Source organism: Triplophysa dalaica, chromosome 12, assembly GCF_015846415.1.
Source record: "Triplophysa dalaica isolate WHDGS20190420 chromosome 12, ASM1584641v1, whole genome shotgun sequence".
NCBI lineage: Eukaryota > Metazoa > Chordata > Actinopteri > Cypriniformes > Nemacheilidae > Triplophysa > Triplophysa dalaica.
The window spans coordinates 19,321,290-19,346,870 of NC_079553.1; the positions used below are offsets into that span (position 1 = coordinate 19,321,290).

Below are 25,581 nucleotides of genomic sequence, written 5' to 3' on the forward strand. Positions count from 1 at the left end.
ACCTATTGTGTGATTGCTCCTGTTTGACATGTCGCTTATTGCTCCCTGACCTCTCTGTAATACTCTTTGGATAAAAGCGTCTACTAAATGACTAAATGTTAATGTAAATATATAGTTCTATCATTTTGGTTTTGTAACAATTTCTGAACCAGCTCATGCAGACCGAATGAGAAACCCAATTATAAAGCAGAGTTATATACACTGCCCGTTCAAAAACAGTCAACAACAGCATGAATTCAACTAAGCAAATAGGTAAGAGCCTCCCATTGGATTTGAGGTCTAGGTTCAACAACGTTATGTGCCCAGAGAATGAGGTCAGTTGACTGAATGATCAAGTTATGCCATCAATGGGTTCTTTCCTTCCTGATGGCACGGGCAGATTTCAACATGACAATGGCAGGATTAATCAGGCTCAAATTGTGAAAGAGTGGTTAAGGAAACATATACATCATTTTCACTCATTGGCCACCACAGAGCCCACACCTTGACCCTATTGAGAATCTTTGGGATGTGCTGAAGAAGACTTTGCGTAGCGGGTAGACTCTCCCATCAATAAAATATTAGTTTTATCGTTTAGATTTTGTAACAATTTCTGAATAAACTCATGCAGACCGAATGAAAAACCCATTTATAAAGCAGATTAGTTTTTGTTGAGAAAAACCAGCACATCTAAATTTTCAGGTGAAAGTCGAGTCTGTAAAGTACCCTAGGTGTCGACAGAGACACTTACATACAGATGTCACGGTTTGTGAAGCAAACACTCAAGACAAGCAGATACTCCAAACTGGTATAATTTAATCCACAGAGACACACGAAAAAGCACAACACCATAAACACATTCAACAGCGGACAAATAACAAGACCAAAGGAATAAGACAGTAAACAAGGGGTAGACAAGTGATGGGAATAGTGTCCAGATGATGGGGATCAGAGTTATTCTGCTATTTTTTTTTATAATTGAGGAACATAAATTGCTGAATTGACGAAATGCATGCAGCAGGCAGTGAGTAGCTGGACTGATGCAACTCTGTCAAACACCCGCAATGCCCCGTGAAAAAGGATCTTTGTTAACGTTTTTACTTATGCTATTACACATGTATGTTTTCTATGTCTGCGTGTCAGCAGAGACCTTCTGTAGTACTTCGAAGAGGTCACATTTCTTATTCTTGACTGTCTGTGTCTTTTAAGTGTTTATTGTAATGGGTGACTTTTGTTGGAAAGATACTATATCATCATAAATCATCATAAATTACTGTATACAGAGGGATCTTCAACCCTGGACCTGGTGAACTACCGTCCTGCAAATTGCAGCTCCAACCCTGCTTCAGCACACCTTTCTGTAATTATCAAGCAACCCAGGTGTGTTTGATTGGGGTTAGAGCTGAAATCTTAAGGAGAGTAGCTCACCAGGAGCAGGGTTGGAGACCCCTGGTATTCAGCATACTGCATCTCTTAAATGTCGTACATTGCAACAGATATGTCTGCTTAAATATCACGCACTGTTAACAATAAGCAGTGGTTCGCGCCGACATACTTGCAATAACTTAAAAATGAAGGACTAGAGGTGACTCTTATTCTGCCTGGCAGAATTAAGGCCGTACAGGATGGTGAGCGATTTGACCAATTCGGTGAAAGGGGCGTTACAGCACCGCCCACATGTACGAATCCCATATTGAGTCCGAAATCCGTTTTTTAAACGACAAACGAAAAATGAAAAATCGGGGCGAAATCTAATTTTTCGTTTGTTGAACTAAACGAAAAATGAAAAAACGAGTCATCTTTCAGTTTCCATTAATTTATTTAATATAGGATATCAAATGAATAAAACGTACACGGACCTATGAACATGAACATTAAACGATTAAATATATAAATAAAAATTTTATAACAACGGCTTTATTGGGCATTCGGTTGTATTAAAATACCACAAGTTCCGAGACGCCAGTAGAACGTGATGACGTCACGAACATACTAATTACCACCTAACGCCACCTTGCACAATAGTGACGGTTAATAAGAGATTATGACGGATTTTTTACGAGCCTGTCAGTCAAAATGACGGACAATTAAAAGGTCAAGAGGAACCTCTGGTGTGTACGTTTGAAAATGCGTGTGCTGCAGTCAGACAGAGAGAGGTGAGCAGAGTGGATGTAGCCGCGGATGATGAGAGAAGATGAAAAGAACAATTGACAACTTTTTCGTGAATAATGTTAAATTAATGCCTAATCCGTCCGAAAATCATAACCAGTTAAATGTCAAATGCGTTAACTGCGATGCGGTCTAAAAATTTGGGTGCACCTAACTTTTGTGCTGTTAAGAAGTTAGGCCCACCAATGCAACCAGTTCAAAAAGTTAGTCTACAGCCCTGGATGTGATTAAATCAAACATGGTAGTGTAGAATACAGTTATGCGAACAAAACATTACTTAAAAAGATAGAGATAATACAAAATCAAGCTTTGCGCATTTGCTGTGGTGCATTTTGATTTTCTCCGGTAGCTTTATTGCAAATTGAAATGAGAGAAAAGTAAAGTGTAAAGTAAAGTGCCTGAGACCAATCAGACACGCAATAACTAGCTATATTACTTAAAAGTAATTAGGACACCCCTGACCCAACCAGCAAATTAGCCGTCAGGGGGTCTACCCCCAATCTGCAACTAACACCTAGGCGCAGATTAGATCTCTTGTGACCATAGCATCCTACACCAAACCATCAAGATAAGAGTGTTTTACAACCGAATGGAATGTAGGTAGATGAACTCTCTTTACTCACTTTGGGGGCAGACATGCAATCCTAAATACATCTATATAGAAATGTACATATAGTTTGAAATACATTTCCCTGTCCATCACACGCATCTGCTTCACAAGAGCGATTTATTCTACATCTCCACGTTTTGTGGCATGCAGTGGGCGAACATTCCATCTCCTTTTTCGTCCTTTTTTTTTAGTAGCAACAACACAAAATCTCCTACATTCCCTTGTCAAGCAGCTGCTCGCAAGACGCCATTCTGAATGATCTGACCTAATTCCGGTAAAAATCCAACCTTTCTTCTACTTTCTGCGGATTTATAGGACGATTTTGTTTGTGCCCCCCCTGTCGTTTCAAAGAATATCTCAACGGCGAACGGGTCAAGTTTAAACGTCTCGTCCGTTTGGGGAGTTGCACGCGCGGTCAGCGGAGGCTCGCGTAGCGGATACAGGCTCGTGTATAAACAGGCCTTTACAGTTTAAAAGAGACCACGAGAAGAGTCTCTTTGGTTTGTAGGTATTTTGGTTGGCAGGGGTTCGTAACCTTGCATCTCTAAAGGATGGATTAGACTTCACCTTTGACCCCTAAATTTATGCCAGGCTGCGTTCTCGTCTATCCAGATACAGATCCACTGCATAAAACTGATTCCCTCTGATCACTTCCAGCCTAGATCAACGGGAGGCTCAACAAACTGCATCAGGACACTTTATTTCTTTTGATGGGCAAGACATGCAGGTATCATATTTAATCTTATTAATTGATGCATAGAGTATCATTGATTCTATTAACAAAGATGCTTTACAAGATAAAACTGATGTTTTGTTCAGGCTATTGATCTTCTTAATATCATATACTGCCATAAATCCATGCTCTGTCCTTCTCTCTGCTTCAACTTCAACCTTCTTCCAATGCTAAACTGTATGTATGTATGTTAGATTAGTATGTGTCTAGTCTAGGTAATAAAGTCCTGTTTTATTTCACACGTGACGTTGTTTTTTGTTCATGGTCATAATCCGGAGTCCCTAAACATGCCGTTTCTTGCAACCTACTCGTAATGTTAAGTGATTTCCCCAAATCATGTATCTGACCCAGATAAGTATAATTGATCATAATAAATTAAATTCATCCCAATTTGGGTCGATATTTGTTTCTCTTACAAAGGGTGGTGGAGAATATATTACTCTGTTCGTTCGTTCGTTTTCTTCCGCTTATCCGGGGTCGGGTCGCGGGGGCAGCAGTCTAAGCAGGGATGCCCAGACTTCCCTCTCCCTAGACACTTCCTCCTGCTCTTCCGGGGGGACACCGAGGCGTTCCCAGGCCAGCCGGGAGACATAATCCCTCCAGCGTGTCCTAGGTCTTCCCCAGGGTCTCCTCCCGGTGGGACATGCCAGGAACACCTTCCCCGGAAAGGCGTCCAGGGGGCATCCGGAAAAGATGCCCAAACCACATCAGCTGGCCCCTCTCGATGTGAAGGAGCAGCAGATCTACTCTGAGCTCCTCCCGAGTGACCGAGCTTCTCACCCTATCTCTAAGGGATCGCCCAGCCACCCTGCGGAAAAAGCTCATTTCGGCCACCTGTATCCGGGATCTTGTCCTTTCGGTCATGACCCACAGCTCATGACCATAGGTGAGAGTAGGAACGTAGATTGACCGGTAAATCGAGGGCTTCGCCTTGCAGCTCAGCTCCTTCTTCACCACGACAGACCGGTACAGCGACCGTATTACTGCAGAAGCTGCACCGATCCGTCTGTCAATCTCCCGTTCCATCCTTCCCTAACTCGTGAACAAGACCCCCAGGTACTTGAACTCCTCCACTTGAGGCAGGAACTCTCCACCAACCTGAAGTGGGCATGCCACCCTTATCCGACTGAAATATTACTTATATAATTTAATATTAATATTTCTTATCTGTAATTTATATAATTGTGATCAAAGTTCCTGATAATTCTTTCATATTTGGTGAAGAATAGTGTTTAAATAATACTGTTCCTCATTGATTCCCCTACACTAGCAATTCCCCCTTGGTTGTTACCTATGCCACTAATAGATTTACAAATTCACTAAATAATGAAAGAACTAGAGATGAACATACCAACTAAATTAGTATATTGCATATAATAAGATAATATTATTCTGTATTACAGGCATTTACAGATGGGTCTAAGGAACCTGAGTCTGGAAGAATAGCAGCGGCAGTATATATTCCAAATAAATAAAAACATTGCAAAAAGATGATCAGAGTATGTGTCAGTTTTTTACTACTGAATTGTTAGCTATCATACTAGCTCTACAGTGGATTGAAGCAGTTCAACCAGAAAGAACTGTGATATGTAGTGATGCAATGGCTGTGCTCACTAGTCTACTAAGTGGTAAATTTGAAGCTACATGCAAGACTTCGTATTTGACGTTTTACAAAGTTTGTTTAGAATAAGGCAGTTAAGGACAGAGGTCAATTTCCTATGGGTCCCTGTTCATGTGGGTGTGGATGTGGATGGAAATTAAGTAGATGGCTTGCTTGCAAAGAAAGCATTAAATCATCCACAAGCAGAAATTAAGTTACCTTTAAGTAAAGATGAATTCAAGGGATTGATATCATATGAATTGTGTAAGAAATGGCAAAAGTTATGGAATAGGTCTAAAGGAAGACATCTTATCCAGATTCAGGAGTATGTTTGAAATGAGAGAAAAAGATATGGAAATAAGACGGATGTCATTATTTCAAGACAAAGAATTGGACATAAAGCATTAATCTATACTCTTTTTAAAATAGGTAATCATAAATCGGGAAAGTGTGACAAATGTGGAGGATTAGAAACAGTGAGGCATATCATTAAAGAGTAATGTAAAAGTTGATTCCAATTAATACAAGAATTAGAATGGTTGGGAGTGGATAATATCTCTCTTCAGGCTGCATCGAGGGGTATCTCTCTGCAGCGGAGACTACTTAAAAAAAACACAGGAACAATAGATAGAATATAGGAATTAAAATAAACTTGTTATATATATATATATATATATATATATATTGTGTTTTTTTCCCTCGCAAATCTAAGTACTCTTCACACTCCAGATCAGTAGGTGGCGGTTATGCGTCTTTTTTGGGTCATACTGTCATAAAACACAAGAACAAGAATTTAGCGGAAATGCATGATTTTTGTATTACGCACATGTCTGTGGGAAAACGTATAGTCGGTGTTCTCTCCTTTCGATCGATCTTTTTTATTTTTATTAGAATTATCTAAATTACATTTGCAGGCGATGACTTGGAGTGTTACTGTAGTCATATTGGGTAACGTTACGTTAATTTACCATGCGGCCAGTGTGACTCTATTCGCAGAAAACTAACGTGTGTACTTTTTGTGAATTTTTTAATGTTTTTTTTAACAATAAGCTATTTATTTATGACAATAAAGTTACAGTAAATGTGGCCACTGTTTGTATTTTAACCTAAATATACACTGATGCACAGAATACAGTACCACAAATAAATAATCTCAATAATATTGCGGATTATAATGTTTTTTGGTATTAGTCACTGCCTTTATACTGTATATTTCAAATTTTACCTTGTGGTCCACATATTTAAACTTCCGAGCATTGTTGGCTAGTAATGTGAAATATTTTACTAATATATCTATCCTGTCACTGTTTTCATCTCTGCAGCATACAGCGCCTTGCTGTGTTTCAGAGGGAGTTCTCAGGAGGTTCTTGTGAAGAAGGTTATAGCTGCACCAGGTTCAGATGCTGTGCTCAGTTGCTTGTTTCCTGTGAATCCAAATATAGATTTTGAAATGTTGGTTATAAACTGGCAGCATGGTGATACAGTGGTGCACAGCTTCTATCGACACAGGGATCAGCTTGAAAAACAGAATGAAGTTTACAAAGGCCGAACATCTCTCTTCCAAGACCAGTTACAGGCAGGAAATGCATCACTAATGTTAACTGACATTCAGCCAGAACATAATGGAGAATATAAGTGTTATGTGACATGCAACAATGGTCCAAATGAACAGATGGTTTATTTGCTTGTAGCAGGTGAGTGAGGTAACACGCTCACAAGTAGTAAGCTGTAGAGCCTTTAGCACAATTATTATTATTATCGCAATGCTGAAACTACACACTTTATTTTAGTTGTCAGTTAACTAATATGATCTTTTTCAACCCCTCAAGCTCCATACGATGAACCTGAAATTGCAGTTCAGTATCTCTGCAGGAATATCATCATCAGTCTTTCATCTCATGGTTTTCCTAAACCTCTTGTGACTTGGTCTGCACCCTTAGGATATGAAAATACAACACTTATACCTGACAGTAGAGGGCGCTATAGACTGCAAAGCAACATGACCTTGAACCTGAACTCCACAGAAACTGTTAGAGTAGAGATGAGCCTGGATGTGCTGTCACAAAAGTTCAGCAGGGAACTTACACTACATCCTCATCCAGGTATTTCAAAACAATAGATTTTTTATTAGTGTTTCAAAGTATTTTAGTAAAAGTTATATATTGAGTGCTATATATAAACTAAGCTATAAAATGATTAGGGATAATTCTGTATTATTCATTTAAGAAGTGCATTTTTTCAGCAGATGCTTTCATCTACAACAACTTAATAATGAAGGAAATGTTGTGAGTAATTAAGCTTAAAAGGATGTGAAATCTTAATATATATAATTTTTTAATTAATTAATTAATTTATATAATATTAAATTAATTATTTATAATATTAATGGATGCATATGGTGCATTTTTAAATCACAATTTGTATATATTTTTTTAATATAAAACAATGTTGGTTTATCCTACTATTAACTAATATTAAAGCGATAGTTCACTTACATTTTTTTTTATCGTTTAGTCAACCTCATGTAATTCTGAACCTCCAAAACAACATAGACTGACACATGTACAGACACAAAACCCCTGAGACATTTCTCCAAACAAATGGAGTCTTATACCGGTTTTGAACGACATCAGGGTGAATAAATGATGACAGCATTTTTGTTTTTGATCAACTATTTCTATAAGAAATTAAACTCTGTTGTAAACCAAATGAATTGTCCTTTATAGTTAGACATGTTTAAACTTCACACTTTGAATCAGCATAATTAAAGTTGCATCCTAATTACAAATTAGCTTTTTTCCACAGCATGCTGTGAAGCAGAAAGTCCACGGAGCAGGATTGGGTTTGGCATCGCCCTATTGGTGTTAATACCTGCTGTCTTAATGCTGCTGTTACAGAGAAAATGATGAACATGTTTACAATAAAAAATGTTCATACATTTAAATTAAATCTGGTGTTGTGCATGTGTATGTGGCAGAGAATTGATGTCTGTTCTTACTTTTAAGTCCTCTTTGTATTCCATTTTCATTGCAGATAGATTTATTATTTATTATGTTGTTTTGGTGGGTATTTGTGGTTCTTTTAATCTGAATGATAGTCTGATTCTGTCACTAACTGATTTAAGAACTCAAATCTCAGTCAATTGGTGTTTTTGTCCAAACACATCATCATGGACTGCAACTATAAACATCTTCCTCCATTAACAGTGTGAAAACTAAGACAGTGGGTTGTGTGGTTGTACATTTTCTTGGAGTTATCGTCAGTGTTTGTTCATAATGCACTTGATAATCATCACTTAAACCATTAGCTCATGCTTAATCCACAAATAGCTCTGTCTATATATTAATTTTCTTGTCTTAAGAGTTTTATCCTCTGCTCCACAACAGGTGAAGATTTTTGATCGGATTTGCCCTATTTGATTCATGTCATTCTCTGCAACAGCAAGACCTGGCCAAAGTGCCATAATGCAAGCTTGATTTAACCTTATTCTTTAAGAACAATAAAGAGTTTAAATAAAAAAGTAGTGAGGCAAAAACATACTGCTTTACAAGCATCCATATTGAGTGTGTGAATGTGTGCAAATACAGATGATACTTTTATTAAAACACAAACATAACAACAGCAACTTTTTTTTATCAGATGACAGATTTTACCTGATGTCAAATATTCTTTACAGCAAAACAAATGTTTCTTTGTTGGCCTTATGGAAACATGTTTTGATATACTGTAGCTGTAACACCACAGACTGCAATTTGAAGTTTAAACATCTTTCAGAAAATCTTGCGCTAGGCGTTATTCTGTGGTGTTTAATTGCTTGTGTTAATGTTGATTTGTGCGGTCGCTTGTACACTACAGAAGATGAGGTTTAATGCAGTTGTTAGGTTTTAGATCATCAAGTGACAGAATCACAAAAGAAGATATTTTGAAGAACATTGGCAAGCAAACAATATTGACCCCCATTGATTTCCATTTTATGGACACAAAACTAATGAGACCGTTCTCAAAATATGTCATAGATGTTTTGAACATGAGGGTGAATAAATGACAGAAGATCTTTTATTTTTGGGTGAACTATCCCCTTTGAAGGAAGCTGTGAACCTAAAATCAGCCTCTTATTATAAATACACAATTAAATCGTAATTAAAGGAAGTTATGCACCACATTACAGGAAATCTCTGCCTGTTGCATAAGGCCGGTTATTGTATAATACCGAAGGTTAAAAACTACTGACACATGTAAAAATTCAAGTGTATTCTTCTTAGATTCGACTTGTGAAGTGACTGCCCATGTTTCACATCAGCATATTGATGCAGCTCTCTCTGACGGGTGAGTTTGGGCTTCATTTAATTTTTCAAGTAACTCTTTATTGTTCATACATTATATAATTGTTCTGTAGTTCAGACAAAACAATCAATAATATCTTATGTTATAATCAATAATAACTGAATGCAGATTGGTCATATCAAATGCATTGGTAGCCTCGCATTGTCTGCTAGTATCATTGATTTTTACATTTCTGTTTTACATGCATTTGACATTAATAAATCATAAAAAAATGATTTTGTTTGTTTCAGCTGCCGTGGCTTCATGGTCAGTTTCATACAGCCCTAAATCCATATGTGTGTTTGAAAGCTCCTCTGTTGAATTCAGCTGCTCTTTTGACTTTCCGTATGGTAGAATTGTAACTACAAAATGGTTCAAGCCGAGGGTAAATGAAAAACAAGATGGCTCACAGGAGGGAATGTTTGTCTACCACTCAGATCCTGCAGAGATCCACAGACTTTACCAAAATAGAACAAAGTTTGCAAACCAAGGCAGAAACTGCAGCTTAACATTACATAATGTCTCTAAAAAAGACATTGGAAGATACTTCTTTCGCTTTGAAACACAATATCATTATGGACAATTCACTGGAATAAATGGCATCAATCTCAATGTAGCAGGTAAACGTATATATACTGAAGTGGATCTCAAACTGGGGGCCCCAAAAAATGATTACAGGGGGACACCTACTGTATTTAGTGGCATTTCATGAAATATAGAAATTTATAATACATTTTGTGCGATTAAATAGAAAAATATGACCACCAATGTAAATAATTGATGTTTCAGCATTGTATAACTGAATATGTTTTTGGGTTAATTAAAATTTTAAGTTTAAGATAATAAATCTTATTTACACAATAATAAAGATTTACACAAAGGGGGTCTTACAACAAAAAAGTTTGAGAACCATTGATATACTGTATCTACTCAATGACAATATAGCAATATGTCTGCAGTTTTCTTTCGCTATAAAATTACATTTTTGGAATATTTGTAATCGCCATTTATCCAGTTTAATCCATGTTAACATTTGATGAATATATCTATCAACAGTTCTACCCTTCGGAGTAACAGTGAATACACAAAAGACAAATGGAGAGGTCTATGAAGGGGACTCGGTCACATTGAGGTGCAGTACAGAAAACTGCACCCCACGACAAGGGTCATTTGTCTGGTTTAAAAACGGACTTCTGCTACCGCAGGCCACAGAGCAAGAGTTCAGATTCTCCTCCGTCTCTCACCGGGATTTTGGCAACTACTCCTGCGGTCTGAATAACGGCGTCAGAACCTCAACAACAGAAACATTGCTTGACGTAAGATGTAAGTACTCGTTTAACCATGCAACTCCTGAAAGAGCGACTGGCTCTGACCTCTATAACCACAGTGATTGAGAAATCCCAGAGTTTCAAAGGAAACTGACACAATCTTTTATGCATTCGTAGCAACTGCAATGTTCCCTTGCAATACAGATCCTGTGCATTTACAAACGATAATGTGTTCTCCCCACAGACAGTCCAAAAAATGTGCAAACAACCGTCTTCCCATCCGGAGAGATAGAGGAAGGAGACTCAGTGACTCTCAAATGTATAAGCAATGCCAACCCTGCTTTGACAAACTACACCTGGTTCAAAATCAGCGATACAAACGTCTCTTATGTTGGAAGTGATAGTAAACGCATACTAAGAACTGTGGGTCAAAAGGATGCTGGACGATACTTCTGTGTTGCCATGAACGACATGGGTTCTCATAACTCTACAGTCATAGAACTGAAAGTCAAAGGTAATACAAATACGGAATAATTCATTTGTCCATATATTGTGAATTTAAAACTAGCTTACTGAATAAAATAGTAAAATAAATGATTTCACAATAAATGTTTCAACCTGTTATACGACCTCATTTGTGAGTTAAGCATATTGCATTATGTGGTCCTATAGGTGGTAATCATATTTACTTTTTTTTTAGTGCGAGATCGTCCACATTTCTTGTTTTTCACCATGGCTGCATTATTATTTGGAATTGCCTTAACATTGATTATCCTCGGACTTATGAAAAGGTGAGTGGATGAAGATTTCAGCTCTATGTTCTATGTCATAATATACTTATGACATACTGAGAGAACACAATGTTAATTTGGTCCTGAACATTACAGAAATTTGTTCTTTCGTTTGGATGGAACAACAATTACACAAGCCCTTGAGGTCATTTACCCCATCATTCAGTCTTGCCCTGCTCATGTTGTGCTAACTTTAAACCAGAGAATGAACGATATTTCCCAATACACTGTAACATTTTATTTTGCACTATTCTTATTTCAATAACTTAACCACAGACAGGCAGATTTTTTTAAGGAATGACGTTGTGAACAGGACAACGTGGACCAAGGTTGTGTTCATTTTCCAAAAATTCCAATATGTATAATTGTATGCATTTAAACTTAAAGATGGTTTATGTAATCATTTCAACATCTGGAAATTTAGCAACATCTTGCGATGAAGCTGTAAATTGCAACCAACGGTTCACCCCACCCCTCCCTTTTGAAGCACTATGGTGGCTGACACAGGACTAAAGGGCCGTTCACTCTATAACGAGAACTGTAACTAACTAGGCCTTTTTGCATCCACACCAGCGGACGGTAATGTTATGTTTATTTTAATCCTGCGCGCTGCAGTGTTCCCAGTCACTGTTTTGAATGTAGATGACCTGCTGCTGATGCCTTCGTTTTCATTCCTGAACGACTTTTCTCTAAACTATGACAGCAAAGGCTGGATGGTCTCTGTGAAGGCTGAAGGTGCACTCGTGTCCAGGATGTAAAGCATATATTTTGCCTGCTTTTTTTAATTCATGAGCATTTAATATCCCGCCGTGAACACACCGCTTTCTGACAACTACAGTCTTTAATCCAGACATGAAACTCGCTTTGTGATCACCAATAGTCAAATGTTATCGGGCAGAGTGTTTTTTTTCATTCATCAGCTGGAAAAACATTTTTTTGAACGTGATCCTGTATCTTTATCGTGATGGTGTGAACCCCACTTTTCTCCTGAATTAAGTATGTTTTTTAAAACGTTCTTCTTTATAGTTATTGTTATAATGTGAACAGCCCTTAAGATGCCATCGTGTTTTCGACTTGATCGCCGAAGGAAATAACGTATTTATGAAACACACTCTGTAGAGCTGTATTTCCGTTAAGTGCTACTGTATAAACAATATGGTGAATTCCATGTGAGTGGACCCTTGGTGTATATAGATAGAAAGGTAATAAAAACATAATGCTTCATTGTGTACGGTCTTCATGCACCTCATAGTTACACTGTTAAACTTTAATGTAGTTTTGCAGCAGGTTTGCCAGTAACATACTGTAGATTTGATTACATACTTAATACTATTTTCCAATTAGTACTGTTTGTGAGTAGAAGAAGAGGCTGGCATTTGCCCAGCAACACTGCAAAAAATGACATTATTCTTAAGCATTTTAGTTTTATTTTATGAAAGAAAATATATAAACTAGGTAAATTTATGCTTTAAACAAAATTACAGCAGAGTTTTACAGTGTATGTAAATTATATTGCACATCTGTCAATTGGTCCGCTAGAAAATTACATACTGCACCTTAAAGCTGTAAATTGTTTTCTAATCTTCAGGAAAAAGAAGTTCATTTCAAAGAAGCAGTTCTCAGAAAAGGTGCGCAAAAAACTTGAATTCTATTGGTTTAAATAAGCAAAAATGCTTGTACTTACTGTACATTTTCTCTGAACAGACAACTACAGTCATATTCACAGAGGAGGTCTATGAAAACCTGACAAAATCACTAAAATTTGAAGAAAACGTTACCAACCTGATATATGCAGATCTAATGCTTCCTCCATCATATTCAGACAGGTAAACAGCTCAATCGATTTCCAAATCCTACAATGTACCCAAAATTAAAAATGTTTTCCTAATTCATCACACCTGATTCAGGTCATTAGATATTTAGTAGAGACTTATACCTGAATCATGTGTGTCAGAAAATGTTTTTTTTTGTTATACATGCATATCGATCAGCATATCCGAAAAGCTATCAGAAGTAGACTGTTGGAAAGTACATTATTTTACAATTAAAAACTGTTACTAACTGAACGATATCAATGGAGTCATTTGAATACAGCCTTTTATAATCTAAGTATTTAAGGACACCAGTATATTATATTCATTAGCCATTTACTGTATGATTTTTTTATTGTTGTTTCTTGTAGACCACGGCACAACACTCAAGAGGACGGTGCAGTGATCTACAGCATACCTAAGAACAAAGAAGAGTATGAGAAGATCACTGAACAAATCTAAGCATATAATAAGTTTCAGCAAGCAGGTGTATATACTGTACTGTATTTCTTTATTTTTATCCAAAATAATCACATTTCAGTAGTTGTTTCAATACATCTAGGGATGAATACGAATCTTTTAAGCAAACACTTAATATACTTACAACACAGAATAAATGAATACAGGCATTATTGTGGTATACATTACAATGAATACAAAGTATGACAAAAAAAATATATACAATTTACAGTAAAAGTCACAAATGTTTAAGTTTATATACATCATGTCCATCCGCCATCCGCCTAATTGTATTTACATCCACAGATAATATCAAGATCAAAAATGTATAAATGATGCATTTTTTAAATGAAATATAAATTGAAATATAAATTAAAAATTATATAAAAATGTAATATAAATGTTGTTTTTTCTCTATATGCAAAGTGATATACAATACTTTCTAGAAGCATATGTTAAATGCGTAAAACATTAACAGTAGCAATGCCCCGGCTCCCATTATTTCAGTAATAAAACACTTTTTTCCTAAATTTAAATTTAGAAATAGCTGCTTTCCTCATTTTCAGTATCTGCCTGAACTTGCATTAGCAGCGGTTGTCTACCCAAACTGTGTGATTATATCTAACTAAATCACATGACACAAAGTCCAAACTCGTTCTTGTGAATCAAAGTCGTCTTGCTTATGTTTGTTTGTTTGTTCTAGACTGCATCAGGAGAAATTTTTTAACATAAAAAATGACACGCTTCAACTCGAAGCCCAAAAGACGTCCTGAGATGAATGTGAAGTTTCTTCACACGGTAGATTTGGATGGTCCTCTTGGTCTACGCTTCTGTAGCTGGATCAGTGATGTCTGGTTTTTTCCTACAAAATGACAAAAGTTGTTTCTACAGGCAATATGACACTCAAACTATTCTGAAAGTAAATACAGAAAGTTCTGAAGCTGCTTTCTGTGCACGTGTGCTTTTCCGTTTCAACAGGTGGAGACCTTATGACAAACAAGATCACATATTAGGTAAAGGATAAAAAAATGGCAGTAGGGAAAATAACGATTTACAACTTGACTTCTGAAAATAATGATTTTCTCACTATTTATTTATTTTCATATTGTCATACTATTTAATCTCATATTTAATCCTTAACTCTCAAAATGAGATTATTTAATGTCAGGATTGTGTCATCGACACACTGTGTCTTCTTCAAATACACTGCAATATAAAACCCACATGCCATTTTTTGTGGATGACAGATTTTAAACTCTGTATCCACCCTTTGGAGTTTGGCACCTACTCGAATTTGGTAAGAGGCGCTTTGTCACACGTAACCTCTGAATGAAGGCCATTCACTGCCCCTTTGGGTGCCTGAAGTTTGGGGATGCTGCCTCTTGGATGTTCAAGCCCACTCAATTTCACATCTCTGTATCGAGAGACACATGTGGACTTAAATCACACAGGAAACAGATTGTTTGTCTTTAAAAACATCCCTCTTGAGAGCAATATGTTCCATTTTTAGCCATTATGATTCAATTCCAGTTGCGAGTGAGAAAAATACTTTTTATTTTTAACAAGAAAGAAAAACATTATACAATGGCTATAATACACTTAAAAAAAAGTGCACACAAAATTGAAAGTCATGTAAAAGATATTATCAATAAAAGCAGTGATGCAAATTCTGGTCACACAAAGCTATAATCTGGCTCGGTTCGAGTTTTGGGTGACCTGTTCCTTTAAATAATTCTGTGCAATCTGATGAAATCTGATTTATTCAACACAAGCGAACATCATGTGCAAAGATTCTTTGTGGAAAAACTAGGACATAATTTGTCATTGCATTGCAGTAATAAAACAGAAAGCTTTCTTACCCATTATTCGCCTCCTCATCCATGGCTTTAGACTCGGACTCTTTGTGTCCAAATAGTTTCCGAGCTATGAAATTAAGCAGGCCGCAGTGTTTGGTGTAGCAGCAGAAAGCATCTACAGACAGCATCAGCAGCAGGAAAATGAACATGACGATGCCTACTACCCCACCTTTACCCAAACTGGGCTGACTAACTGCAGGAGAAAGAGAAAACGCTCAATCATGTTTTAGGGTTTCTTTTTTTAAATGTTTTTAGGCTTGCTTTAATCAATTGTACCAGGTTGAGGGATGGTGAAGTTAACATGGGCAGAGCTGGAGGAGCCGTTGTGGTTTACAGCAAAAACCTCCATCTGATAGTCCGAGTTGTACTTGAGATTATGCAGATGGATTTGGCTCAGGTTTCCAGGAATTTGTTTCTCTGTCCAGTCCTCATTTTCCTTGTTCTGTTACAAATATATGACACATTATATTGCTAAATATTACATTTACTTTACAGGTTTTCAGAAAGAAAGTAAAAGCTAAGTTATTTTGCTTTATGTTATTCTTTGTTTAGCTGCATTTGAAGTTCATACTTAAAGATAACACAAATGCTGGATCACACAAAACTAGGGCTGTTAAACGATTAATCGCAATTAATTGCGTCCAGAATTAAGGTTTGTGTTTACATAATATATGTCTGTTTACTGTGCATATTAATTTTGAAACATACACATGCATGTATTTATTTAAGAAAAATATAAAATAAAAAAATCATGAAATGTGGGTCGTAACCTAAAGCAATCATATATACAGTAAACATTCACATGCAAATATTTTCTAAATATATGTGTTTAGAATACAAAATAAATATGCACATTACGTTTTAACACAATTTTTTGGTTTGATTGAAATGTATAAATCGTAAAAAAAATCCTAATGTATAAATAAATAAAGATATTACTTTCAGACTCACCACTTTGTAGCGTACAACGTAGTGCAGGGTGGGTGAACCTTCATCATTTATCTGTTTAATGGGGATTGAGACCGAGTTCTTCTCTGACTTCTTCTCGCTCAGAGAGAGAACAGGGGTGCTAGGTTCTCCTGAACGTGGAGAAAAGGAAACACAAGTTTTATCCATTGTTTCCCCGCCCAAACTTTCTGTCGCATTTTAAACTGCGATTTCAAAACACATGGACTCATATTTTAATATAAGAACTAACACACAATAAAATGTAGTCGAACTTAATCAGGGCATGTTGTTTAACTTTTTTACTGTAAACAATGAATTACTGAATTAATTCATTGAACAGATTTACAGAAGCCATTTGCTATTAAAGTTGAAAAGACATAAAAAAACTTTTTTTTCTTCTATTAGGCTACTTAATGTGGAAAGTCAGTTCTATAAAAATTTGTTATGTAGCAATAAAAATGGTTCTTGGCTCGTAATCTTGGTGCTTCAGAGGTTCTTTAAAGGTTATTATACAGTTCTTTGGGATGACTGAGGTGCTATATAGCAAATATAAGCTATAACCAAGATATAGCACATACATTGGTATGATTATGAGACAAGAACCACTTTTAGTGCTATATAGCACCATATTTTTAAGGGTTTAGGTTACATAGTTATAGGTTGATTTCTCTGAAAACTGTTGATAGTTTAAACATTGTTAGAAATACTAGGGCTGTTTGGGCCACTCAAGAAAATAAAACATTGTTGAATTGTATCACAATAAACAAACAATCCAGTGGATAAGCTCCAAAATCCTTTACCAAAATATAGGAGGTTTGGAAATATAATATCAATGCTAATTTTATATTAAATGAAACTATTAGCTCATTGTTTATTGTTAAAATCTCTGATAAATTTGAATTTACTAAAACTTCAGTTTCCTGAGGCAAACTCATTTCCAAGCCTCTATATCACAGTAAACAATTAGGAATGCGTTTAGCCTATCAACTGGAGATATGCATTCAAAGATTTAGTATTACCATCTACAAAGGATGTCAGAATAAGGCAATGGACCGGGCCATGGACCAGCAGCAGGAGGTAAAGCATGGAGGAGGATCATCACCAAGCAGAAATGGACATTTAGATGGTATGAGAAGCAGCGTGGGTAATGAAAGAAAATCATGAAGACATTTGATGAGCAGAGGTCATACATTTATGCATGATAGCATGCCAGTCAAGGATACATCAATCAATCATACATCAATATTTCTTATTTTTGGACTGTTACAAAGACAAGGGCTGTGTCCGAAATTCCCTCTATGCCCTAATATAGTGCACTATTGGCAGAAGATGGCGCCAGCAGCCTTTCCAGTGCACCGAGTGTCCGAATTTACTCACTTTTTTAGCTCAATCCTTAAAGTGGACTATATTAGTGAAGTAATGTAGGGTATAGTGAACGAGGGAATAGTGAACGAGGGTATAGTGGGCGATTTCGGACAGGTTTGGCCCTAACTGAATCTACACTGTAAAACTTTGCTGTAGTTTTGCAGCAGGTTTGATTTAATTACTACTTGATAATTTTCATATAAGTTCTTTCTTCCATTTGAATAAAACTTTACTTTAATTAAAATTAAAACACTTTGAATTTTGAGATTTATTACTGGCGTTAGCACAGCTACACTGCAAAAACGGTCATTCTTCTTAAGCATTTTCGGCTTTTTTTTCTAGAAAATATCTTTGAAACTTCTTAAATTATGATACATTAACATAACAAGAAAAGTGACCTAAGATATATAGTCTTATTATATGAAAGATTAGGTTAGTTTATGTTTAAAACATAATTGTAAATTAAATCAATAGAATGGATTTTGTGTGATGAAATATGTAAAATGATAAGACATTTTAAGATTTTATGTTCAAATTTATATGATAATTTATTCAGATTGTTTTGCTATTTAATGCTTTTTACGAGCACAGATTCTGTGTGGGCCTTTCAATTAAAAAAGCACAATTATATTTATAAAAGCAATTTTTATGAAGGTATATTCTTGTGATATAATAGTAAAACAGGTGTGTCGGCTGCAGGTGAAATGAGATGAACAGAGATGAGAAAACAGAGGCAATACTCACGATGTGACTGTGTGAAAATCTTTTGCTCGGTGGAGAAGTTGCCCTGATAGAAAGCGTTTTTGGCTGCAAATCGAAAGGAGTACTCTGTGTACGGATCAAGGCCCTCGATCATCAAAGGATCTGCAAGCGTAAACACTTTCATCTCACAGAATTCGAAATGACAAGAAAAGCAACAATGAAACACTGAGGGTATGCTGAAGAGTTTTGATAAACAGTGTGAAAGTTACCTGAGGACTTGACATCAACTTGAGTCCAGTCGTCTTGAGAAGGTTTTTTCCACTGAATGATGTAATGGGTGATGGGGGTGCCTCCATCCTGCACTTTAACCCTTTGAATGAGGACAGAAGATGAGGGTCCTGGAGCCACGCTGAACTCAGTGGGCATCCCAGGCCAGGCTTTGGAGGGAGAGAGAGAAATTAATAAAATTACAATATAAAGAGTGTGATTGTGACTACCCTTATTATTATTACAGTTCTTGCAAGACAGCACTTTATTCATATTTCTCGAAAATTCTGTTTAGGCCCTTACGAAAAATAAGTATACAGTACTTCAACTTCATTTTATTAAGTATATTTAAGTAAAGTTCAATTACATTTTGTAAGTGTACTTTATGTAGTTAATACTGTACTGTTCTGTAAGACCTACTGATAAATTTTTAGTTGATTATAGGTACTGTATACTTTAACTGTAATATCGTTTGTGCTGCAACTACTTCAAATGAACTTATAGATATACTGTTTACTAATTCAATACTTGTAGCACTTTTTTATTTTATGAAAGTACACTTTGAAGTATACTCTCAGTAAACTACCAGTTTAGCTGTTTTTATACTACATGTATACTTGTAAATTTCTTTGAGCGACTATCTTTAATATTATATATAATCTTAAACATATACGTTTATAAGACAGTATGTCAAACTTTGTAAAAAGTATTTATAGGCTGCTGAATCAAAAGAATAAATGCACCTCAGAATACTTCATTTAAATACATAAAAAATACAAAATACTTTGTTCAAAAGTATAAAGAGTACTCTGAAGGTATGCTTCCATATTCTAAGTTCAAATAAGTATACTAATAGCACACTTTGATAAACTGCATTTTTGTAAGCTGAAGGGTGGCGTTCTAAATCCGTTTATCAAATGTCATATTGCTTATCCCTGATGAGATTGATGCATTCTACATCATCATTCTTCAAAATTCATGGCTCTTACTTATAAGCTGGAAGTCCTCTGTGGTTGTGCCGGCTTTATTGCTGGCTATGCAGGAGTAGAAGCCACCATCAGAGGGCGTCACATTTGTAAGAATCAGCTCCGATCCCCTCACACTAGTCTGCCCGTGTGTTCATGAAAACAGCACCGGAAAAGACATAAAAGACAGGAAAAGTCATTAGGAGCCATGAAAACATGAGTACGTGGGTCAAACTTGAAGATACAGAACTTCCCCTGACCATGCAGCAGGAAATTACGAAATTACGACCCAATTACAATCCATTGGCTCAATTTACCGCAAAGCCCAGCACAGATGTGCTTGTCTGTTAATTCAGTGGATGACCAATAACCTCACTTCTCTTTTTCAAAGATTACACGCCAATCATTATCATCAAACATTAATAACATATTATACACATAATAATCGACAAATGAAATCAATAATAAATGTACATGATAATAATTATTATTCCCTAAATAAATTTGAAACCAAAAGATGCTTTGAAACCATGTGTATCATAAAAAGCACTTTAACATCAGAAATGATTTGAAAAGGCAAAAAATCAAAACTGAGCAGACGTATTTCATACCATTTTTACTTGGTTGGTCTTTTTGACCCACTGCGTGGTTGGTGTTGGATGTCCGGTGGCATTGCACAGCACAGATCCATTTTCGCCAGGAATGATGGTCAACCTGCTTGGATCCAAAAGTACAGTTGGACGCTCTGAAAATAATCAAGAGGATAAGAACAATGAACCTGTGCTGTTCAGGAATATTGTGACCCTATTTAGAACAGATTTACCGCAAGTTATCATCAACCTTTCAGCATAACTTCTGAATATTCTGAATATTGAAATTAGCAAATGTTACTTTTATTAAAAATATGTTATACAAATTTTTAATATTGTATTAAATCTTGTACAGAAATGTTTACTGTAACGTATTGTAATTCTTTATTACTTGTAATCTACATATCTGTCATACTGCCATGTTGGTCGGAACGGCACCCAAGTTTTTACCCTTCTGTTGCACTTGTGTATAGGGTTGAGTGACAATAAAGGGATTTGATTGGATTTCAAATACATTTTAATTGAACAAGCATGATAATGTCCCAAAAGCATCATAGTTTGGTTTTTGTCAATTGTGAATGAAAGCTTTCTGCTTACATGGCACCAAATTCACCATATCTGTGTTTGTGACTAAAATAAACACCAAAATTCAACAATAACAAAATGTTTACTTGGCACTCACTTTTTTGCCAAACACAGTTTCCCAAATATGTTTATAAAATAAATAAAGTAGAGATGAAAACAAACAACTGGGTCATTCACAAAAATTGTTGAACAAGAAAACATATTGAGTTGACTTGAGTTGACCGGATTGCAAAATGAAGTCAATAGTTTTTTGTCACATTTCTTTTACATATTTTTTCATATTGCTGTATGGATTTGATGATGTTATGTGGGAACTTTTCCCTCTTTGTTTTGTCTAGTGTCTGTATGTAAATGTTAACTGCAGATGTTTTTAGGAACGCAAAGAACGGACTTGTGTGTCTGGTCTTGCGAGGCAACCTTGAATGGACTTGCAGCCTTGATATCAAAAACACGTCCGGGTACTTTCATACAATCTCTGTTGTAGTGTTCTTGAGTACTGGAACCGGACTTTAATGTTTATCGATGACGTAGAGCGAGAACACATATAAACAAGACCACTGAAGAACGCATATTGAGTAATGACCATTGTGTTTATGGGTTTGCATCTCACCTGAGACGTCCAGAATAAGGGTGGCACTGTTGTCTCCAATCTTATTGGTAGCTGTGCAGATATACTCTCCAAAATCACTCCTGGTTACACCGGAGATGGTCAGCTCACTCTTATCAGAGTTATAGTTGTAACGTGACTTATCAGAGGTGGATGGGCTGAGGGGGAAATAAATATACAGCCAACTTATTTCTAACTATTAATACAACACAAATATGCTCAGAGGGGAAGGAAAAAGAAATTAGGATCACAGTGTGAAACGTGGAACATAGCATTGTCTGCTGATATACATACGTTGTCCATGCGATATTTGGAGTTGGTTGTCCTTTCACCAGGCAGATTATAGACACACTGTTGTTGGGTCCAGCAAAAACATTCATTTTTTCTTTATGAATCAGCACAGTTGGCGGTTCTACAGAATGAGATGGTTAAAGTAATGTATTTAACCTGGCCAGACTAAACCGAGGTAACATTTTTGGTTTTGCTAAATCCTCACCATTAACAACAACAGAAATTGGAAGGGTTTTGTTGATGGGACGTCCTTTGATTCTGCCTACACAAATGTAGGTCCCACGGTCCTCCTGTTGAATTCCCACAATCTGTAAGGATCTATCGGGCAAGACTTTGAGCTGACCTCTACCTGCATGACCCAAAGAGGAAGACATGAAGAGAGAGTGATCTCAAAGCGAGCCAAGACTTTGGGTTCATGAGAGGAAGCCTTTATAAGCCCACATGCACTCCAACAAAGACCAAAAAGCACCTCAGAAATAGTTTATGAAGTCTTTTTGAAGTCTATGATGCTGCAATTATTTATGTTCAAATATTGTATGCGATCATACATTTTGAATATGAAGTGTAACATTTTAGATCTTTAGGGAAGATCTAAAAGGATCTAAATGTTTGTCTTTGTGTTGCACAAAGGGATTGTATGGCTTCAGTAGACTCAAAGTCAAATGGACTATTTGATGATGACGCCCTTGTTTGAGTCATTTAGGAGTTTGTGATCTTTGTGATTGCTTAAAACAAAAATCAAAAAGTGTTGACCAACAGCTTTAAGGTAAACAACAAAAACATTCACATTATTGGATGAACTATTTCCATAAGGTTGTCAATGGTGGCGTTGACTTGAGATGGAGCAGGGTACAATGTTTTGGAGGTCTGCTTACTTAAGGCCTCACCTTCAGATGGAACAAACTGTTCACAGATGTTTCCCGACCTCTGTTGAGAAACATCTCTCGATTTGGTTTCAAATCGATGATGCAATAAATGCACTGACCCCGCTCACCCCATTTGTCCACCATCGCCATTCCTTCACTCTGCCATATAAAGGCATCACAGAGAGTTAGGAAGGTGTGGAGACCCCGTACCACATGAATGATGGGAAGAACCTGCGGAGAGGCCGTCGCTCCTACCGTCATTATTAATGATGCGATCGTTCCGATACCACTGGACTTCCACCTCAGGTTTCCCAGAAACCACGCAGGGAATTATAACGGTCTGGTTCACCAGAAATTCATGATAGGTCCTCGTGGTGCCAAAGTTTATTGCCTCTGTTTGAAAGATAGAATTTCATATGAGGGAGTTATAATGTTTGGTAAAAATATGAGTATATATGGATAATATAATGATAATATTTGTCATTTACTTTTGTCAAATTAGACTGGTTTTATTTATTTAAAAAAATGTTTACATTTATATAATGAATTAATATAGCAAAAAATAAATATATCTAACATAACTAACTTTCTTAATAAATATAAATGTCTGAGGTTGAAAATAACTATCAATCCCTTTATCTCAATCTTATCTGTTGTAAACATCTGTTGTCCCACAGACCCGTAAACCTCATGTGGACTATTCACCATCATGTCATTACAAACCTGAATGCTGCTATTTTAGAAAATAAAAATTCAACGCAAACAAAAAGTCTAAACATCCATAGCATCATGTCCACTGTCTTTGACAGACTGGGTAAACTTGATGAATGGGATTCTTTAGAAATTCTCACAGAAAGAACTAACAGCTAAGGCTACAGGTTTGGAAGATCATGAAAGTAAATATTTCCTGGATGCACACCCTTTAAATAGTGCTCATTAGAAAAGCAGGAGAATGTAAAACGTACGATACACATAGATCGTGTATTGACTACTCCGGGTGCCTTGATCAGTTTCAATTTTGCAAGTATAAACCCCGCTGTCAGTCAACTGGATGTTCGTCAGCTTCAGTTTACTTGATGATTCATCCTCTTTCTCAATTGGGTGATGATTTTCATCAAGTTCTTCATCATCCTTAAACCAGCTGATTTCTCCCTCTGCTTCAGCTGAATTTGTTCAATCACACAACAAAAAGAAGAAGAAATAAATGCCAGAAAATCCCCTTGATTATTTTAAAAAGTAACATAATATCTGATTAGTTTAAAGTATACAGTGATGGTGTTTTGAAAAAAAAATCTGAATATTCCCGGTTATCATGCACCACAATCTGATTTATTCAATTCAGACCATCTGGGTTATTTAAGTCATTGCCAAACAGCAAATAAAGAAGTCCAGTATTATTAAAGAGGCCACTTCTATCTAAGCAATGTTACAAAAAGTCGATTTAATAGTTAAATCATACAGTAAAACACACACTAACCTTTGCACAAGAGTAGAACATTACTCTCGACCACTACATCAGGGTCACTGGCAATGATGTTCACTTTAGCATCTACAATAAAATAAAACATTTAACCCATAATCATGAATTACACGTTCATCACATATGTTCATGAGGTCAACTGTGAAACCTTGACCTAAAACCTAAAATGTATATTATTGGCTGACATACAGGGAAGGAGTAAATGAATATTGGAAATGACCAGCTTCCCTTACAAAGCAATACTTCTTCCTGTATAGACCTTCAAACACAACCAGCAACAAAGACGACAACCATTTATGTTCCAAAAAAAACATCCAAGTGAAAGTGATGCTTTCTGTTCAAGAAATTGATCCTTAAATGTTGCACTTGGATTCTTCTGAACATTATGCAGCGCTCTAGCTGACTGTTGAAAGTGCCGTACTTTACATTTATGCATTTGGCAGACACTGTGATTCAAACTGACATCCAGCTTATTAAAATACATTTTATAAGCCAAGGCCAAACCGAGGAATTAGACTCATGTTACGGCATTGCTTTTTATGTTCTACAGTTGAGCGAACACATTTAAAGCCTAATGAAAATTACCCATGGGTGGTTATATTATAGTAAAAGTTTAGTTTAACATTTTTTTATTATCAATATTGCTGTAGCTCAATTGTTTGAGTATTGCATAAGGAATGCTAATATCAGGTCTGATCTCAGAAAACACTGATAAAATATATATTGAATGCTCTGCAAGTCTGCCAAATGCATATATTTAAATTGGAGATGGTATTCATTGTAAAACAAAATAAAATGTTGCATATAGTTGCACATTTAGTAGATTGTCCATAATACATTTATAGATATTAAAATACAATTTGAAATAAGCACAAAAAAATATATATAAATCTAAATCTATCAGTAAAGCAATTTTTTGTGTTTTAAAGTAAATTGCAACATCAAGGCAAAACGTTCTGGTTTTGCACAAAATGTCCCTAATTATATTAATAATAGTACTTGAGGAAATCCATTCTTACCTATAAATGTAAAGCATAAAAGGAGAAGTCCACACAGTCTTTGAATGGCCATGTCTGCGGTCACCTGTCACTGGAGTCTCTGATACACCTGCACAACTCTACTGCTGTGTGAGAGGCAGGCATGATTTTATACCCAATGAGCGACACAAGACGGAGACAGACAGGAACCTCTTAATCTTCAGCATCTCAGACCCGATTCCCACCTCCCGTCCAGCTCATTCGGATGATCCGACGTGCGCGCCGGGATGCGGAGACGCGCTCAGCCTCCCAGACGCCAGCACGGGTCCCCGACCCTCC

The 25,581-nt window shown here is 36.3% G+C and overlaps 3 protein-coding genes across 6 annotated transcripts; 2 read left to right on the forward strand and 1 right to left on the reverse strand.

The window, feature by feature from the left end:
• Positions 1-5,892: 5,892 nt before the first annotated feature.
• Positions 5,893-8,040, forward strand: LOC130432857 (CD276 antigen-like). 2 transcript variants are annotated; one of them, XM_056762420.1, is made up of 4 exons: positions 5,893-6,039; positions 6,414-6,785; positions 6,921-7,193; positions 7,897-8,040. In XM_056762420.1, the coding sequence occupies exons 1-4, from the start codon at positions 6,009-6,011 to the stop codon at positions 7,995-7,997; spliced, it is 777 nt and encodes a 258-aa protein (XP_056618398.1). In that variant the 5' UTR covers positions 5,893-6,008; the 3' UTR covers positions 7,998-8,040. The 2 variants fall into 2 exon arrangements, with proteins under 2 accessions (XP_056618398.1, XP_056618399.1); XM_056762421.1 differs by having other exon boundaries at positions 7,032-7,193.
• Positions 8,041-8,983: 943 nt separating this feature from the next.
• cd22 (cd22 molecule) lies at positions 8,984-14,144 on the forward strand. Its single transcript, XM_056762419.1, has 8 exons — positions 8,984-9,417; positions 9,666-10,034; positions 10,471-10,737; positions 10,927-11,196; positions 11,383-11,473; positions 13,062-13,101; positions 13,178-13,299; positions 13,656-14,144. The coding sequence occupies exons 1-8, from the start codon at positions 9,378-9,380 to the stop codon at positions 13,744-13,746; spliced, it is 1,290 nt and encodes a 429-aa protein (XP_056618397.1). The 5' UTR covers positions 8,984-9,377; the 3' UTR covers positions 13,747-14,144.
• ncam3 (neural cell adhesion molecule 3) lies at positions 13,777-25,476 on the reverse strand. 3 transcript variants are annotated; one of them, XM_056762416.1, is made up of 16 exons: positions 25,285-25,475; positions 24,263-24,334; positions 23,751-23,948; positions 22,996-23,178; positions 22,125-22,268; positions 21,923-22,040; positions 21,632-21,786; positions 20,458-20,591; positions 19,871-19,988; positions 18,884-19,051; positions 18,657-18,776; positions 16,551-16,678; positions 15,876-16,041; positions 15,603-15,792; positions 15,032-15,157; positions 13,777-14,605 (listed from the first exon to the last, which is right to left on the reverse strand). In XM_056762416.1, exons 1-16 carry the CDS (start codon positions 25,334-25,336, stop codon positions 14,566-14,568), a joined length of 2,112 nt encoding a protein of 703 aa, XP_056618394.1. In that variant the 5' UTR covers positions 25,337-25,475; the 3' UTR covers positions 13,777-14,565. The 3 variants fall into 3 exon arrangements, with proteins under 3 accessions (XP_056618394.1, XP_056618395.1, XP_056618396.1); XM_056762417.1 differs by having other exon boundaries at positions 23,041-23,178; positions 25,285-25,471; XM_056762418.1 differs by lacking the exon at positions 15,032-15,157 and having other exon boundaries at positions 25,285-25,476.
• Between the last annotated feature and the right edge of the window lie 105 nt (positions 25,477-25,581).